The sequence below is a fragment of the Mya arenaria genome, chromosome 7 (genome assembly GCF_026914265.1).
Source record: "Mya arenaria isolate MELC-2E11 chromosome 7, ASM2691426v1".
NCBI lineage: Eukaryota > Metazoa > Mollusca > Bivalvia > Myida > Myidae > Mya > Mya arenaria.
In genome coordinates, this window is record NC_069128.1 from 362,033 (window position 1) to 376,885 (window position 14,853).

The following is a 14,853-nucleotide window of genomic DNA, read 5'->3' on the forward strand; positions in this document are numbered from 1 at the left end:
AATACTTTTAATTCCTTTTATTAAACATTTAATGTAACCATAGTTATGAGATTTCAATAGATGAGTTCCATTAACATTAACTTTACAAAAATATTCCTTAAAAACAAAACAAAATAACCCTTAAAAGACGTGATAGCGAAGGAACTTATTGACGTATGTGACAGCTCTAGTTTTTTTTGCTATGAGTGAACAACTTAAAGCAACGTTAATGTAAATATGTAATCAATTTGTGCAGAATTTGTCAATTTCTCTTTACATTCAAAGGTCAAAAAACTATTTTTAAAGCTGTAAATCGTTCTATTTTCAGCAAAGAAGTTTTTCCTGAAGTACTCCTTGGACCAGGAGCCCTACTATGCTGAGGATCTGAACAAGCTCTCCACAGTTACCAAACCTGAACATATGAAGGGCAGTCAGATTATGGAAAACTTTAAGTAAGCATTATGCGTAGTAATATTAAAATAATGGCTTTGATTTGCTGGGTTGCTTGTTTTCAAAACATTGAAATCAAAAAGTCTTTTTTGTATGTAGAAACTTGTACTGGCATCTAATTGTGATTTTCCTAATGATTGGCTATTGTTGCAAATGTATTGGAAAGGTGAACATTGGCAGCGGCTAGTGTGTTTTGGTGGTTGGTTATAATCAGTGTTTGATTGGAAAGGTCAACACCGGCTGGGACTATGAATAGTAATTTTGTCATATCCAATTATATACATGTAAGGACTGTCTTTTCATTTTAATAGACATTTTGATCCGATTTCTCTTTTTTTCAATTCAGGATTTCCTCCAATTTTTTTACCAAAAATAGTCCTCCTTCTAAAATTCTTTAATTTGGCACTGATTTAATTATACAATGTGAAACGAATGATAAAAAAAATACAGACAAGTCAAAACATAACTTAGTGTATCTGTAAAATTGAAAACATTCACATTTATCTGCCACCATAGAAAAAGTCTCTATACATGTACATTTGATGACAGTCTCTCATTGGAATTGGACTTTTAAATGAACAAGGCCGAATTCTTACACTGGTGTTTGGCATAAAGATTTGTAAAAAGTCTATATAAATCCTTAATTTGAGCAAGCCAAGAAAGCATTTTATCATTGCAGTGTTTGTGTTAAATTCAATAATTGTCTTTTTTAGTGTGATTAAAATTTGTCCTAAAGATCAAGCATATTTGAGTTGAAAATGTGAGGAACCTTATATATACACCAATCTTAAACATTTCTTTATGATCATAATGTGGTTGTAACTCGTCTTACAGATCGAGCAAGTTTGTGTTAAAGATGTCTCGAGACTCTTACACCCATTTGAAACGTTTCCTTCAAGAGAAACACATGAATGTTCTCCTCAACATCATACAAGAGCACATGTTTATTGATGGTAAGTGTTTTGTGGTTGATCTCAATAAAAAGAGGTTGCGTAAAACTACTGATAATTCTATTTCTGTAGTTACCCATGCAAGTTAAAGCTTCACATAAAAAGTGCTTGCGATATCCTGTATTTACATGAACTGGTATGCTCACTGACTCTCCAATCAATCATTATCTGTTGGACTCATTTCTGTCACCTTGCATGAAACTACCCAGACCTGTATGACGTATATCGACTTCACGCTATAAACTTGTACAATGTTCACCTTTTGAAAGTTGCAATTTTTTTTCAATTCTTTGAAAATGTTTGCTGAAATTTACCTCTTTCTTGTAGTATTCCATTGGGTACTGACACAATTAGTTCTTTTCGCAAAATGTATTAATTATATACATTTGTAGTATTTGATGGCGTACCGCGAACCAAACATCAGATTGATATGACTAGTGGTGGTCTACTTGGGGAGGCCGCGAGAGATGCCAACAAGACTAAGATACTACACGGTCTATTGAAGGAGCCTGACATTAACATCCCCGTGGACGATGATGATGATGGGGGTGGGGACGGTGAAGATAAACCTAAGGTGAGATTGGAGATGTTTTGATGTAATTTAATACTTTTCACATACTGTGAAATCATTTATATTCGTTGGCATGAAATTTCGTGGTTTGCCGAAAAATTGCAATTTCGTGGGTACTTGAATTTGTGGTTTGCGATCATCCTAGATCGACTGCATTATCTCCACGCGCTGGCCCGTGATTTAAGTATTCTATGTCACTCTGTTTATGACACACACTAAAGTAGTACGACATGCCAATAAGTGCATATATCCATGTCAGTTATCGATTTAATTGGAAATTAAGGTCATAAAAGAAGATGTACCCTGATCCTAAATATAGATAGGCGAAGCCATTAAATGCCAATTAAGAATATTGCAAACTGTGAAAACACAGAGAAGGTCTGCTTATTCGAGTAAACAATCCCTAAAGATAGTTGATGTTTACAAATTAAATCAATTTTGAATATCATCTCATTTCAATATTTATTCACGTATTTTTGTTTAATAAGTATATTAAACGCGTTGTTTTGTACATTGTCACGTTGGGTGCTTAGTAACCTCTAATTTAATCAATTAATTATTTTATTAAAGAAAAAAATCGAGAAAAGATACTCATCACTCACATCTTGTGAACCTGGAGATTTATATGAACAGCACATGTTTAGGCACGTGCTTCTGTCATTTGGTTCATAAATACACATTAAAATGATTTGTTTTTCTTATTTGTATAAGACAGATATAATATATTATTATATTAACAAAACAATGATCATAAGATATACAGTGAGACGGATATTTACGATGTATACTGCGGCCTCTGTAACTAGAGTATGGACATGACATGGCAATTGAAAAAGTGAATAAATGGTCTATAATATTATTTCGTGGGATCTTGAATTCGTAGATCACCCAACCCACGAAAACCTTGAACATTAATGCCCCATGATCATTAATGATTTCACAGTACCTTTTTAAGATAGAAAAACCATCATCAATTATCTGTCCAATTAACAAAGCTGGCATTTACCATTTACGATCTATAAGAACAATGTTTTCCATTATTTAAGTACCTGTAGCATAAACAAACAAATTACAGACAGTTGACATGAACATTTCCAACTATGCAATTGTTTACAATGCCATCATATCGGGGCTGTCAAGTCTCAAATGAACCTAAGAGTGAGAAAAAATTCTAGGGGGTTTTGGGGGCCTGCCCCCAAAAAATATATTTGATTCCTAGATAAATTGTCTGCGTTGTGCTCTGGGGTGTTTTCTACAACAGTTTCAGTCCATCATTATACAAAAAAATCATTAAATTTGCTACTAGCACTAGCAGACAATGCCATGATGTTAACATTGACATCAGGTAGTGATAATTATACATATGTTAGTATAATTTATACTTACACTGGTTCTGTCAGACACAACTATTACACAAACCAATGTTTTTACCAATTTATTTATAAAACCATAATATTTATTTTCAATTTTTTTTTTATTGAAATGCGTGAGAAATTATATAGTCAGCGTTACACTGTGATGTCATTGCCCAAATCTTGAGATTCATGGCGAAACTGTGAGACTCGATAGCTATCACATATCAATTACACAAGACATACAGATACCAGTATGTACAAAAAAGTGTTTCACTAAGATTTTTTTCATTTCCACTGACGTTTGTATCCAAAATACAATACTTTATATGTACTGTATTGTCTTTGAATACTGTGCCAGATTGCACCTTAAGTTATTTATGATACAGGCTCATCTAAACCAGGAAAAGGGCAGTTTTATTCTTGTCATGGAAAAGTGAACATAACAAAGTTAAATAACATTCAACCATAAGCCAGCTGGCAGTGGCCTTGTTCATTTCCATTGTTGACTTGTTTTAATGTTATCAAGTTCTTTTCATGTGCAATATTTATAGTTTAAAATGGCAAAGATAGCTGAAACTCATTGGCAGTACATTTAGTTGTGTGTAACCTTTTTTTGTAAAGGGGAACAACTGTAAATAAAAATGAACAGTAGATTAGAGTGACATTTTCTTTGTATACATGATGTACATGATGTGTTATTTATGACCTAAAAAATCCATCATTTTAACCGTCAAACAGTGTTTTAAAGTTTTAAAATGATGATTTGAAGGTAGTTGTTCTGAACAAAAGACTGAGACATTTTTAAGGGATAATTAAAAATGATTTCAAGAAATATATCATATTTTGCATTCTTGTACTTTTTGCAAGGATTGCCTTATGGTTTACAGTCAAGATTTTTACCGCTTTACTTAAGAACTCATGGAATGTCATTATCAAATATTTCATTCTTTAAACTGCTTCTCATACCATGGATGTTAAAAGCGCTATGGGCACCATTTGTCGACAAATATGGAACAAAGAAGAAATGGTTATCGTACAGTATGTTTGGACTATTTACGACATGTTTATTTGGAATGTTTTCTACACCTGATCATTTGTATGGATTAGCGCTGGTGTTATTTCTGTTTAATTTTCTAACCGCGACTCAAGACATCGCTGTCGATGGATTAGCTGTACAAATTTTAGCGACTTCAGAACTTGCCGCAGGGAATATTGCTCAGGTTGTGTGGTATAAAATTGGTGCAGTTTTTAGTGGTGGATTATTAATTTGGCTGACAGAGACATTTAAACTGCGTTGGGAAACTATTTTCTTAAATGTAGGAATATTTTACTTTTGTGCCTTTGTGTTTGTATCAAAAGTAGTACCCTCGGTGAAATTTAGTCAACTTGAGATGGAAATAACGCCAGGCAAAAATGAAGAAAACAAAGAAGAAAATATTCCTACATCGAAGCAAGAAAAAGGATCTTCAAAGCCAAGAAATGAGAGACATTGGTTACTTGAACACTTTAAAGCTGTGTTCAGCTCAAAAGAAACAAAGTGGACTCTTGGATATGTTTTGATTTACAAATTGGGTAAGTTTGTCTTCAAAAATATTTTATGACATTTATTAGTAAAAGGAGTTCACTGTTGTGCTCTTGTAATAAGCTGTTTTAGGGTCATTCTGTAAAAACTTAAAGAGTAAGATTTTTCACAAGATAAATTGGTTTGAAAAAGGCTTAGAGGACACAACTTGTATACTGGGACTAATAACAATCCTACTCCCAGATGTATAGATGTAGAGAATTCCATTCGGTTATTGAAATGTTTGAAAAATTACATGTATCTGTTAAATGTGAGTTTTTGTCATTCATTGAATCACCAAAATGGTGCTTACTCTAATACTTATAGTTTCTGATTTATAACTTACTATAATCACTATTACATGTATATATGAAGTTGTGTCAATTAATTATAAAAGTAATTTTCTGAGATTTATGTAAATACATTCTTTTAAATTTCAGTCCAAGATGTTATGACAATGTTATTTAATTAAATATGTAGTTGTGTCAATAAATTATAAAGGTTATTTTCTGAAATTTATGTCATTCATTTTGAGTTTCAGCCCAAGATGTTTTGCCAATGTTATTAATTATATATGTAGTTGTGTCCATTAATTTAATAAAATTTAATTTCTAAACTAAATGTACATAAATGTTTCAAGTTTCAGTTCAAGATGTTATTCATTATTTTTCCAGGAGAGCAGGGGTCATTGTCAATGGTACCATTATTCCTGGTGGATCATGGAAATTCAGCTTCGACTGTAGAGTTCTGGACAGGCATAGTAGGACAGGCCACGTCTATATTTGGCTCGTTATTTGGTGGTTGGCTGGTCTCGTGGTTTAAGTTAGTATAGTTAATTAATTATGGTTGTGGAATGGTTTGATAAAGATCAAGTATTTTGTCAGTAACAGAAACAATTGTGAGCTTATTTGCTTTTTAAATTCTAATTTTATCCTACAATTATTAAGGGAAAAATGGAGTGATGAAAAATCGTTAAAAATAAACTGCTAATGTACAAATATATGCACATGTATTGGGAAATGAAATAATATTTTCTAGGTTTCATATGCATTGAACTTCTCTGTTTTATTTGGTGTGAATTAAAATTACAATAAAAAGGCATTTCAGTGGTCAAGATAAGCACATATGAGGAAAAAAATTTGGCATTAAAGATAAAAAGTTTATATTTCTCAAATTGAAATGATAAGAACAACTTAAGAGGCCAAACCGTAATGTAACATCAAAGCTTCTTGATTTAATATGATATTTTCTCGATTTGGTGTAAATCTTTAATGCATCTTTTTGTTTTCAGAATAAGTCCATACAGAGCCATTCTTGGATTTTCATTGGTCAGAATTCTCTGGCTACTACTGTTGAGTGCTACCATTATCTCATGGCCAGTGGGAGATATTCATGGCGAAAATAAGCTCATGTTTGGTATGTTGGTTTACTCTATTAGGTTGAGCCATTAGGTGTCACAACTTTATACATTTTAAAAGTACTTGGTACTTTATAAGATTTTCCCCCATTATTTATTCTCTTATTCAAAAATAGAAAAATACAAAAAATAGCATGAAAGTATTGTATATTTTGAGAAAATTGCATGGAATACTTATTAGGCTTGCCTTGTTGCCTTAAATAGACTTGTTTATATGTAATCTGGTTTGAAAATAGTTGACCTTGTACATACATGCCATATTTTCTGGAGACCATTCAGGGGGATTTGTTCAAAAGGCTGAAAATTCAAGGGGATTTTGGTTGTATTCAGGGGGATTTTTTTAGCAGGTCTAAGTATTTTTAGACGCAAGTACGAAAAAATGTATTCACATATAGTTTGCTTTAAAAACCTCTTCACTTTTTCATTATACAGAATTATTTTATGTCATGATTTATCACATTCTTATGATACACTGTCATGTCATACTGTAATGCACTTGCAGAACAAAATATGTCATTGGAAAAATATGTTTTCGAGACAATTAAATTAAATTTACCTTCGTCCTAAGTCTTTTAAAAAAATGTGCTTAATTCTATCAGCTTGATGACTTTCAGACAATAAGAGAATAGAATAAATAAATAATTGATCACTTGTTATATGTTTCCTTTTGGCATTTCACCCTCGTGGAGTTGTTTCTTTGCATTCAGTTTCACTCACATACTGTGGTTTCACTTACTTTGTCATTCATGCCTGATGTAAAATTTCTAACAATTTTTTTTTTTTTTCCTTATAAATTCCGGGGGATTTTTATCTCCCGCCGGGAGATCGGGGGATGGATCGAAATTCCGGGGGATTTTTTCCCCCGCCGGGGGATATGGCATGTATGCTTGTAAAATAGAAAATGTTGGGAAATGTACGGACATGAAATTGGTTAATGATGAAGAAATTTACATTAGTATCATGCATGTACAATTTTTTTTGCAGATCGTTTAGAAAGGAAGTAATTATATCAATCAACCTGATTCAACCATCTTATGATTTCGTACCTGTTTTATATGTTTGCAGGAATTGTGGTGCTACTAATGTGTACCATGTTGCTAGGCAGTGGTGTAGTCACAACAACGACCTTCACCTTGATGATGTACTGTTCACAAAGGTCACCAAGTGCAATTCAGGCCAGCCATTACACTACCATGGCAACCGCAGAAGTCCTGGGCAAACTGACATTCTCCGTTCTGATTGGTTCATTTGCGGACACATTTGGATACTCTTTGGCTTTTCTGTTGTTTGTTATATTGGCTGTTTTGGTCTTGCCTGTTTTAATGAATTGTCCTTCGAGTTTGAGAGAAATGTTGAACAATACTGGAAATAAAAGCAATAGAAAATGATACTGATCTTGATTATTGAGTTCATTTACTAGTGAGACGTAAAATGAAAATAAGATGCGTGTTTGTTAATGAGTGACAGTTAAAACTCTTTAAAATACATGGTTCATCTGTGCTGCACATCATGTCAGTTCCATGTTATAGTAAAATCGTACATGAATGTACAAAGGTTAAAACTTACTGTGAAGGTGTAAGATCCCCATTACCTTGAGTCTACCATTTTCTACACTACAGTCATTATTTTTGCATGAATGTGTTGGCCAAGTTTTGACCATATCCCTCTTTTCCCTGACGAGGAAACAGTCTGAGCTGAAGCATGTACATCCTTTGTACTTGCATATAACATTAAGTAATTTTTATCCTGGGAAAGTGATCACTACTTTTGTACACTTGATTTTTTGTGAGTCCATTTATATCCTAAATCTAGTCGCCATCATGAAAAAACATTATTCTATACTTTTGATGTGACTTCATACATGAATAGCATTAAAAATTGTATGCAATATAAAGATACTTTTTATATGATATAAACAGAAAATTACATTTAGGATCATGCAAAATGTTAACTTATTAACTAAAATTTTTCAATTTAAGAAATAATTTCCATATTGAATGTAAGAGTCCTTTTCACAGATACTGATATTTTAAACTGGGTTTCGCACTGAAATTGCTACAAAGAATATCCATTTCTAAATAGTTTGAATAGCATTTTCATTTTTATGTTAATCGAGAGCTGAACTAACCAGGCAAAACTTCACATTGTAAGATATGGCAACAGGAGGTATCTGCAAAAAGGCATTCATCCTCTTTATATAAAGAATTGTATACCATTTGAATACTGAGTGTTGTTACTATTAATAATGCCATTCTGTTACATATCACCAGGAACCTATTACTAAGGACGTTTGTAAAATATCCATTATACATGAACGTTTGCGCTTGTTGTATTTCAGCTGGCTTATTGAATTACAAAAAGAACGGCATGGTGACAAACAAAACTCTCGGAAGAGTTGAAACTGACCTCCCGGAGTCGTTGTTTAAGTTGTTGATTGAGCTGCTACAATGTTTTGTTAAACTGTTTGCAGAGCATGTTTTGCTAAGTTGTTTGCAAGCAGTTATTTAAACAATACTTTGTGTTTTTAGAAAAAGAAGCAGAAAAAAGATCCATTGCTTACAAAGAAATCAAAGAATGACCCAAACGCACCAGCTACAAACCGGATACCCATGCCAGAACTGTGAGTAAAAATAGTTTGTATCTTATTTATGCACAATGATCTTAAACTTAATAACTTTAAACAAATAATCCTTAATCTGAAATCAGAAGTAAAGTTTATCACTGTAATGTTTTAGTCTCTGTGATGGAGAAAGGGAAGAGGCCAAATCTTACTGTCTACACTTTTCATATTAAATGATATATCACTGTTTTTGGTGTGCCCATGTTTCAGGAAGACCCATGAGAAGTTTGAGAAAGTGAATGCCTACAGAGAGGCCCTTAAGACGGTCAAGATGGGGCCCACCTCCCTACCATGTATAGCTTGCATAATGTTTGCCCATATTTCAGGAAGGACCAAGACAAGCTAGAGCGAGTGAATGCCTACAGAGAGGCCCTTAAGACGGTCAAGATGGGGCCCACCTCCCTACCATGTATAGCTTGCATAATGTTTGCCCATATTTCAGGAAAGACCATGACAAGCTTGAGAGAGTGAATGCCTACAGAGTCCCTTAAAAGGGTCAAGATGGGGCCCACCTACTCACCATTTATAGCTTGCATAATGTTTGCCCATATTTCAGGAAGGACCAAGACAAGCTAGAGCGAGTGAATGCCTACAGAGAGGCCCTAAAGAGGGTCAAGATGGGGCCCACCTCCCTGCCATCCATCTGCTTCTATACCTTCCATAATGCCATTCAGGGGTAGGTGTAATGATAAACTTACAATGATATTTCCCAATAACAGTTTACTGTATGACTGAGAAATGTTAAAATGTATATTAGTATGTCAACACTTTTTTTTTTCTTTTCTTCATATGGTAAGAAAAAATGTTAAGCATTGTCATAATCGTGGTTTCATTGTTACCGTCATCCTGCAAAAACTTGAACCTTGATCGTTACTCAAAAACTGTTCAAGATATTTACATGAAACTTATTACACATGTTTTAGAGATGATATTCAAGACCCATAACATTGGGTCGAGTGAGTAATGCCCCCTTTTCAACTAAAAAAAACAACAACACAGAAACAAATATTGGCATTAAATTTTGCTCAGCTGCGCTCTTTTCTATTACGATGTACAATTAGTTTTAACTCTATGTAGTTTTAAGTGATTATTTTCGAATAAAAAGTAACAAAATCAAATTATTACTCAATGCTCCAAGCCAAGAATGGTGCATTCTGGTACAAGGCAAATTTTATAGTAGTGATAATCACAGACTTTTTTTAAGACATGTTGCGAGCATATTTTATTTGGATTTTGTACATTGTAAGCAATTTTCCAAATAACATGATCCCAGGTATAGACATATCAGTAGATTCTAGATTGATATTCATGGTTTTACACTTCAGGATTATCCTAAAAATCAGGACTGAGAGCTTTTAACTTCCGACTATTGTGCAGTTGTAAAGATTGTGCTATGTCTTGATATTTGCAACGAAAACTGTATGAAGTATTTTTAGATATGAATATAATAGCTGGAACTTTTAAAAGGTGTCCAAGCTTCTTTACCCTGCTTTAGGCATGAATCCCTTATTATTAGTCATTTGGTTTGTTACTGACCCACTACGGAAACATGGGGGGGGGGGGGTGTCTGTGAAATTTATAGGGGGGGGGGCGTTAGTTTAGCCATGTTTCTGTAGCGGGTCAGTAACAGACCTTATAACTGATTTATTTCAATGACCACCTCTCGTGAGCAAAAATGTTAAAACTATAATATAAGAATGGATGAATGGCGGCCATTTTTGTTGACTATTGACATAACTGATACACTAGAAAAATAGTTGGTCACCATGTGACTTCTCTTTTCTAATGAAAAGGTCAGAAACTAGTGGGTGGTGAAATAAAACCAAATAGACACACCTTGCTATCTTTTAGGATTTACAATTATCACCTGTTAATATGTACAGTAAAACTGCGATCGCTCGAGGTGTCCAGGGACCGAGCCAAAACCTCGAGGGAACCGATGTTTCGAACTACCCGATTTTCAATTTTCCAGTTTGATATGAAATATCTTTCATTGTTTTTTAAGTTTGAAGTCGTCAAACAGACTGTTTACTAAGACACCGATTATGTGTTGCGTTGTGGAAATCGCTAATATGTTCAAAGGTTGACGTAAACTAAATTTAAAACGCAAAAGATAAAACAATAAATGAATAAATAGAAATGTTTATTTTAACAAAAAAGCACATTTTCGTAACAAGCAACATTTGAATGACAGTCCATATTGTGGCATTAGTCAGATTAAAGTTTCGCAAAATCAAGGATTTTTTATTGACGCATCTTGTCGGTTTCGCAAAACTGTTCAATCGTAATGTGACGTGACAGCGTACAGAGCATCTGAAGATCACGGTCAGCATCGGCAGTGAATTCAAAGAACCTTCTTCTGACCACATCTAAAGCGTTAGCTTCTCGTCATTAACTTCTCATAATTATCGTCTCAAATGCCCATATCAACTAATATCGGTCATGCGTTAACAGTAAAATACATTTTTTCACACCTTATCAAATTGCCTTTCAACTGTCATTGCAATATTTACAACTTGTGAAAATTTTAACACCTAGTAATTGATTGTTTATTTTGGAACACGCGTTCGGGAAAAAGTGTGAAATTTTGTCCTCGAGGGAGCCATAAGGTTTTGTGCACGATTTGTGTACTTGGGACCGAGGATATTGCTCGACTGCTCGACATAATTAGATTTCCATGCAGCGTGGGTATATTTTATATGAAAATAGAAGGAAAAAAGTTCGGGACCAAGCTCCGACCTCGAGGGAACGCTGGTTCTCTAACGACCACTTGTTATTTGCACTTTTAACATTTTATTTTCATTATTACAGAATCACGGGTATAGACATATCGGAAGACTCCAGCCTGATGTGTACATGTTTCGGTGACTCAAACATCAAAATCTGGTCCCTCACTCCAAACAAACTGCGCGTCATGAAACAAATGGATGAGCTGGAACTCATTGACAAAGATGCTGGTAAGTGTTTGTAACAATGATATGTTTATATATCTGTTCTTAAGACAGAAGAAGTTGAGATACTGTTTAAACCTTTTATTGGTGATGAAACTGTGTTTAACTAACTTGTTTAAGGTCAGAAAACAGTGGAATTTTCCAGCCAATAACATGATCAACCAAATTCTATTGGACATTTATGCAATTTTGCAATCTTTCACCAGTTTGAACGCAGCTTGTTAAGTGGTTAAGGTTCTAGTAATGGATGGGTTATTTGAAGCTATTGTGATTTGTTTTACCGGTATGTTGAAAAAAGCAGGTAGAAAAGTTTTAAAAAAATCATATGAAACTTGATAGAAATGCATACATCTTGCAAGTTCCATCGATCTGGCCAAATTGTTGACAAATCGCAGTGGCCCTGTGTTTCATTGATGCTTTTTGCCAGATAAAAATTACCATAGATAGCTGCACTGTTATAATAACATTATTGTTTCCAAAAGATATATCATGAAATCATTTGTCATTATATGTTTAATTGAAGCTTCTTGCCAGATAAAAGTTATCCTTGACAGCAGCATTGTTATAATATCATAACTATTGCCCGACATATCATTGATTTCATTTATCATTATTATCTTATACAGATGATGTCTTAGAACGCATGATGGATGAACGGACAGCTGAAGACTGTAAAATGCTGACAGGTCACAGTGGCCCAGTGTTTAACACCAGCTTCTCTCCTGATAAAAGCAGCCTCACATCATGTTCCGAAGATGGCACAGGTAATTACTTTTTCAAAGAAAAAATTGTATTATATGCATCAATGATCATACATGAATGTGCCATATTATGTCTCCCTCCATAAATGGGAAGACATTTTGTATTTGCTCGGCTTATCTGTCTGTCGATCATAGATCATGTCCACTCCATAATTCTTGAACCACTTAAAGGATTTTGAATTAAGTTGTCAGAAATTTTCACAATATTGAGAAGTCACATGCAGAGTGCATGCAACAACGATGACGGTTCAAAGTCATGGTCACACTTAGAGGGCAGATGTCATATGTCTTTATTTTGTGTTCGCTCCATATCTATTAACTGGCTTAAAGGATTTTGAAATTATTTGGCACAAATGTTCACAATATTGAAATGATGTGTCTTGTCCACTACAAACATGGTGGGAGACATCTGTCTTTGATAACCAAAAACAACTGTCTTGTTATGTACCTGTTCCTCACATTTCATGCTAAAACTTAATTGTTGGATTAAACTTGGAAAAGGATATTTTATAAAAAATGCCAATGAGTCTGGCGTCTAAATAAGTGAGAGCAAAAAGGAAGTTTTTAGCACAGACTGGTACTGATTTACAAAATATAATTTACTAAAACAGATCTTACTCAGAATAAACAAGTGAAGTAATTCTGAGGACTTCTACTTGTCAAAAACAAGTAAACTTATACTGACATAATTTAATTTAAACTTATTATTTCCTCATATTCTTTACTGTACGAACATGTTTCAAGTATTATGTCTTAATAAGTCTTAAGTGCAAAATCAGTGAATAAATGCTTTTTCCTTATTTGGCTTCTGTTTGTCACACTTGAATTACTTATTGTTTCAGTTCGTCTCTGGAGTCTCCATACATGGACCAATCTTGTATCCTATAAAGGCCATAATACCCCTGTGTGGGATGTGAAATTCAGGTGAGAGTCAAACATCATGGCTTCCATTATGCAGAATCCCATGGGCACAGGCATTTTCATTCTTTAAACATGTACCGGTAGTCTAAGAAGGTATTAAGTTGAAACTAGGTTTTGGAAACAGCGGGATGCTGCAAAAAGGGACAAGCTGCTTAAAAGAGTGAAAAAGGCACATTGTTTCATTGTATCAGAACTTTGTTAGAAATGTAATTGATTGGAGTAGTTTTAGGTTTTGACTGCCAGATATATTAAGTTTGTATCTATTTTATAATTATGAAATAAGCCTTTAAACAAAACAAAGAAGAAATTTTTTGATTACCTAACAAGTTCAATTTTCTGAAGGCAGAAGAGTGCACATGCTTGTCCCCAAGTGGGCAAAAGGGTGATACCAACAATGGACAGAGTGCAGCACCTTCCTATAAATCTTGATCTAAAACCCAAGTTGAAATAAGGTGTACTTATATACCAATATCTCTTTTGGCTTATGAAGAAAACTGTAGTAATGTATCATAATGTTTAATAATGTCAGTAAATTGTTCTGTGTTTTAATAGTTTTCTATTGTTGATATATACTGTCAGAACATTTAAGATTCTAATTTAGTTAGCCATTCATCCTCACATGCTTTATTCCATGTCAGGACCATTTCTAAGGTAAAATACTTAGGTTATTTATCAGACCTCATGGCCACTGGACAATTGTCCTTTTACCAATTTCAGCCCCCATGGTCACTATTTTGTGTCCGGTGGTCATGACAGGGTGGCCAGACTGTGGACAACAGACCACTACCAGCCTGTCAGAATATTTGCTGGACATTACGCTGATGTTGATGTAAGAAGCTCTGTATTTGAAAAAATAATTTAAGGGTGACATATCATTGTCTTCATTTTTGCTTAGTATTGAAAATTATTTGAACTTCATTAGAATAATAAGTTGAGGTAAATTAGATTTTGTGTACAAGTTTAGATACCAAAGTGAGGCTTCAGTGTAGATATTAAAGACCCATTAGCAGATGCTTTGATGTAATGAAAAACAAAACTTTCCTAATTTTTTTTTAAATCATATGATTAGCTTAGAATGAAATTAATTCATAAATGGAATGGTAAAAAACAAATCAGAAAGTAAAATCGAATGAAATGAAAAAAATTCTGCTGACAGCATGATTCGAACCCGGTTACTCTAGATCTAAAGTCAGGGAACATATGCATAATACTACTGTAGATACAACTAGATGGTTGTATTAACATTTAAAATTGTGGTGTAATTTGTCAACATTGAAACAAACAAGTTGTCAACATTTGAATGATGCTTATTGTGAT

At 33.8% G+C, this 14,853-nt stretch overlaps 2 protein-coding genes across 2 annotated transcripts in view; both read left to right on the forward strand.

Annotated features, from left to right (window-relative positions):
- The window catches only part of LOC128240381 (transcription initiation factor TFIID subunit 5-like), a 37,154-nt gene that overhangs the window by 16,012 nt on the left and 6,289 nt on the right, over nt 1-14,853 (forward strand). Inside the window, exons 3-11 of the mRNA XM_052957015.1 lie at nt 308-431; nt 1,264-1,382; nt 1,772-1,953; nt 8,812-8,903; nt 9,460-9,579; nt 11,715-11,860; nt 12,481-12,618; nt 13,458-13,539; nt 14,254-14,365. Coding sequence (XP_052812975.1) covers nt 308-431; nt 1,264-1,382; nt 1,772-1,953; nt 8,812-8,903; nt 9,460-9,579; nt 11,715-11,860; nt 12,481-12,618; nt 13,458-13,539; nt 14,254-14,365 — 1,115 coding nt within the window. The remainder of the gene's footprint in view (nt 1-307; nt 432-1,263; nt 1,383-1,771; nt 1,954-8,811; nt 8,904-9,459; nt 9,580-11,714; nt 11,861-12,480; nt 12,619-13,457; nt 13,540-14,253; nt 14,366-14,853) is intronic.
- On the forward strand, nt 3,960-7,714 carry LOC128240002 (major facilitator superfamily domain-containing protein 3-like). The gene is made up of 4 exons (XM_052956479.1): nt 3,960-4,877; nt 5,541-5,688; nt 6,158-6,282; nt 7,349-7,714. Exons 1-4 carry the CDS (start codon nt 4,124-4,126, stop codon nt 7,669-7,671), a joined length of 1,350 nt encoding a protein of 449 aa, XP_052812439.1. The 5' UTR covers nt 3,960-4,123; the 3' UTR covers nt 7,672-7,714.

Coding starts and splice junctions, on each gene's coding strand:
- LOC128240002 (XM_052956479.1), top strand. CDS start 4,124: ATGATTTCAAGAAATATATCATATTTTGCATTCTTGTACTTTTTGCAA. Junction 4,878..5,540: donor TGTTTTGATTTACAAATTGG/GTAAGTTTGTCT, acceptor TTATTTTTCCAG/GAGAGCAGGGGTCATTGTCA. Junction 5,689..6,157: donor TGGCTGGTCTCGTGGTTTAA/GTTAGTATAGTT, acceptor TTTTGTTTTCAG/AATAAGTCCATACAGAGCCA.